The 3,718-nt window shown below is 35.0% G+C and overlaps 1 protein-coding gene across 1 annotated transcript; it reads left to right on the forward strand.

The window, feature by feature from the left end:
* The first annotated feature begins 1,366 nt into the window (after positions 1-1,366).
* On the forward strand, positions 1,367-2,251 carry LOC121239631 (NDR1/HIN1-like protein 12). Its single transcript, XM_041136912.1, has one exon. The coding sequence runs from the start codon at positions 1,526-1,528 to the stop codon at positions 2,186-2,188; it is 663 nt and encodes a 220-aa protein (XP_040992846.1). The 5' UTR covers positions 1,367-1,525; the 3' UTR covers positions 2,189-2,251.
* Positions 2,252-3,718: the final 1,467 nt, after the last annotated feature.

Consider the following 3,718-nt stretch of genomic DNA (forward strand, 5'->3'; position numbering starts at 1 on the left):
TAACAAAAGGAATAGTACGAGAAACGCGGACTTCATGAGAGCAAGCACAATCTGCTCCTTAGACCTGTAGTATAATAGCAGATCCCAAATACGAGAATATTGTCTCTGATTCCTAGACTCTCTTATTTAGTTGCTACCCTCCAAGAATATTTACTAACTTTGGCATTAGAGGTTATCTGGCCCCTAGGCCACCCTCTCAAAGCCACAGTCTTTTCTACCTTGTGTACGGCCCATTTTCGAAGACTTGAGTTGTCGAAATTTGACTCAAAGTTGTGTGAAACACGACATTAACACTAGCCATAGCTAATTAGACAGTGTGGTCTTTCATGGAAAGAGAAAGGAACAAGAATGGATCATGGAAGAAACTAAAGATCTGATCTAATCCTTCCTTTCCATTTTAGGACTTCGTGGTTTTAGTGATGATATCTTTTTGATGTAAATCCGCGCATGCTTAACTGCAAAGAAATTCAGGTGAAGGAAATAAATATGAAAAAAAAAAGCACTTGCCCGAAAGCAATGGTTTTTTATTTAATTTTATTTTAGCATTAAATATTTAATAAAATCTTACATCTATATTTTTCTTAATTTTTTTTCCATGACAATTAATAAAAAACAAAATATTGAATAAGGTCAGCTAGAGGCCTAGAAAACGGATCCCGTTTGGATGTTGAGCTAAATTGAGTTGTTTATAAATAGTAGTGAGTTGAGATGGTGTTAGTTTTGTGAGCCCACCTAAGATGACTTTATATGTGTTTGGATGTTAAGATGAGTTAAGATGTATTTATGAGAATTTGAAAAAGGTTATGGGTCCTACGTGTAAAAAAGTGTTGAGTTAAAAAATATTGTGGGTTCCACATGTAAAAAGATTTTTAAGTTGAAATGAGTTTAATAATTTGTGAGTTGGGCATTTAGATGTTATATTCTGCTTAAAATTAAACTAAATTAAATTGATCTCAGACTAGTACAAATTCCAAACGGGACCTAAGATATATAGTTGTCTAAGGACAGACTAAATACCTATATATATTTTAATTTTTTTTTAAAAAAGTTACATATTATTACGTACGTGACAAAACAATTAATCACCACACCTCGTTAATTTTAATCATACAAAGCAATCTCCAAAAAGTATGTTCCCCTCACATGAAGTACTCTAGATATACAACGTAAACAATCATGAACTATATATATAATTGGTGTTAATCTAATTTAAATAAAATCATATTACAATATTACAAATTAAAAGAAAACTTAGGTGAGTCGATTTATATTAATGACTCGCCCTTAAGTTCGAGCATCGTTTATTTTAAGAAAAAGCAAAAAAGTTAAGCGCACAACCATGAGTAAAAAGGACTGCTTTTGGTTTCAAGTGACCCCAGCTTGCGTGTTTCCCTGTTCAACACTCCCCTCTTATGCTGCCTATCCTTTTTGTTTCCCCTCTTCCCTCGACTTTTGATCAACCTCACCTTTCCGTCTCTCTCTCTCTCTCTCTCTCCTCGCTCAAGCTTTATATACATCAGCTTCCATGGCAAAAGAGCAGGGTCCAGAAGAAAGCCCCTCAAATATGACCCAAGAAAAGCACAGAGGAAAAGGCATGGCTTCAGGCTTTACCCACAAAGTACCACGACAAGCTCTCTGCACGTTCATCACTATCTTTCTCCTCTTACTTGGTGTAACTGCACTCACACTTTGGCTCGTCTACCGCCCCCACAAACCGCAGTTCAAGGTCGTCGGCGCATCCATCTACGACTTCAACACAACCGCACCGCCTCTTATTTCCACCACCATGCAATTCACCGTCGTCACAAGAAACCCCAACAAGCGCTTGTCCATTTACTACGACAGGCTCTCAGCTTTTGTGTCTTATAAAAACCAAGCCATCACGCCCCAGGGGATGTTGCCTCCGCTGTTTCATGAAAAGCACAGCACAGTGGTGGTGTCTCCAGTGCTGGGCGGCGGGACAGTTCCGGTGTCTGTGGAGGTGGCAAATGGGTTAATGATGGATGAGGCATATGGGGTGGTGGGATTAAGGTTGGTGCTGATGGGGAGGCTGAGATGGAAGGCTGGTCCTATTAGGACTGGCCATTATAGGGTTTATGTGAAATGCGACATCATGATGGGATTGAAGAGAGGTTATGTGGGTCAGGTGCCCTTGCTTGGATCTCCTGAATGCAAAGTAGATATATGAACTTAATTTGAAGAGTTGTAGTTGTAATTTCAGCTTTTATCATCCTGCTTTATCTTTATTCTATATATGTGTGTGTACTTAGTCATTTATTTTGGAGAACTTTTCTTTTCCTTTCAATCTATATATATATATGTGTGTGTGTAGCCGATCTAGAGGTAGATTAAAGGAAGTTTAGTCCTGAAAGTACCAAGTGAATACTATGCATATATGAATGAACAAGGATGGTAGCTAGAAGGCGTTAATTTCTACGTTTTCTTCCTTTCCATGTTGCAAATCCATCCATTCCCATTTGGATTCATTCTGATCAGCTCATGCATGCTTAGGATTCTGTTCTGGCTTTGCTCATTGATTTGTCGGTACCCACTTTATGGCGTGGCCACAAGGCATCAAGATTTTTGGACGCATGGCTGTCCATGCAGCGAATTAGGGACCATTTGTCTTTTGCTTGCTTCTAAGTTCTGTAGTGTCCTAGATCATGTGTTTTAATTTGCACATGCATGATGCATCTTCGAATTACCATTTGTAAACACCAAGATATATATATATATATATATATATATATTAACTTCCTTCTTCCAATTATTAACATATATTCACCCAATATTATATTATTAAGACTCACCACAAGAAAAATAAATATTTGTAACAGATTATTTACGACAATAACGATTATTTATAACAAAATAGATTCATTTTAATAAGAAATAATTATATTCGCTAGAAATAACAATCATAAATAAAAAATTTTCTTGTAATAATTTTAAATTGCGATCAATTTGATCGTTAATATTGTGTACATGATTTAATTTTCGTCTACTATTGCCCCGTCACCAAATGCATGTGCATATAATTATTACTTTTTTATAGTTTGAAGATACATTGTACCGAGGTTGATAATTTGGGATATATATATATATATATATTAAATTTCGTCTCTTTGATTATTCTTCCCTATATATATTTTTAAGTTTTATTTATTATTTAAATAAATGACGTATAATATATTTACAAATTACAAATAAGAAGAAATACGATGGTTTTTAAAAATTTTCACCGGTTGGAATAAAACGCATATCTATTTGTAGTAAAGAGAACATAATATTTCATTTTCTTATTAACTTTCAGCACAATTATTATTGTGTAGCATTTACACACTGATTCACGATTTTATGTAGTATTACTTTTTTATTTGAAATAGAAAACCGTTGAGACAATGGCCGCAGAAAATTATTGCTAGGCAGGAATTCACTTTTGAACGTTTTATCCCATATCCCAAACTCTCATGTTGAGTTTCATATTCTTTTCAACCATTATATGATATTTTTTACGATATCCATTTTTATGATGCCGGCCATGTAATCCTTATCTGACAAGTTATTATTTGTATAATTTGATTATTAATTTGCTCAGGGGGAAAGTAAATCTTATCTATAAATTGCCTTTCTGACTACCTCGTTGAAAAGACAAAGCATGAGCAGCTTTGCCCTTAAAGTAAGGATTGATGAATTCGATCAAAAAGAAGGTTACTTT

This window comes from Juglans microcarpa x Juglans regia, chromosome 1D (genome assembly GCF_004785595.1).
Source record: "Juglans microcarpa x Juglans regia isolate MS1-56 chromosome 1D, Jm3101_v1.0, whole genome shotgun sequence".
Lineage (NCBI taxonomy): Eukaryota > Viridiplantae > Streptophyta > Magnoliopsida > Fagales > Juglandaceae > Juglans > Juglans microcarpa x Juglans regia.

Excerpts from the sequence above, each read along its gene's own strand:
- LOC121239631 (XM_041136912.1), top strand. The coding sequence starts at position 1,526 with ATGGCAAAAGAGCAGGGTCCAGAAGAAAGCCCCTCAAATATGACCCAA.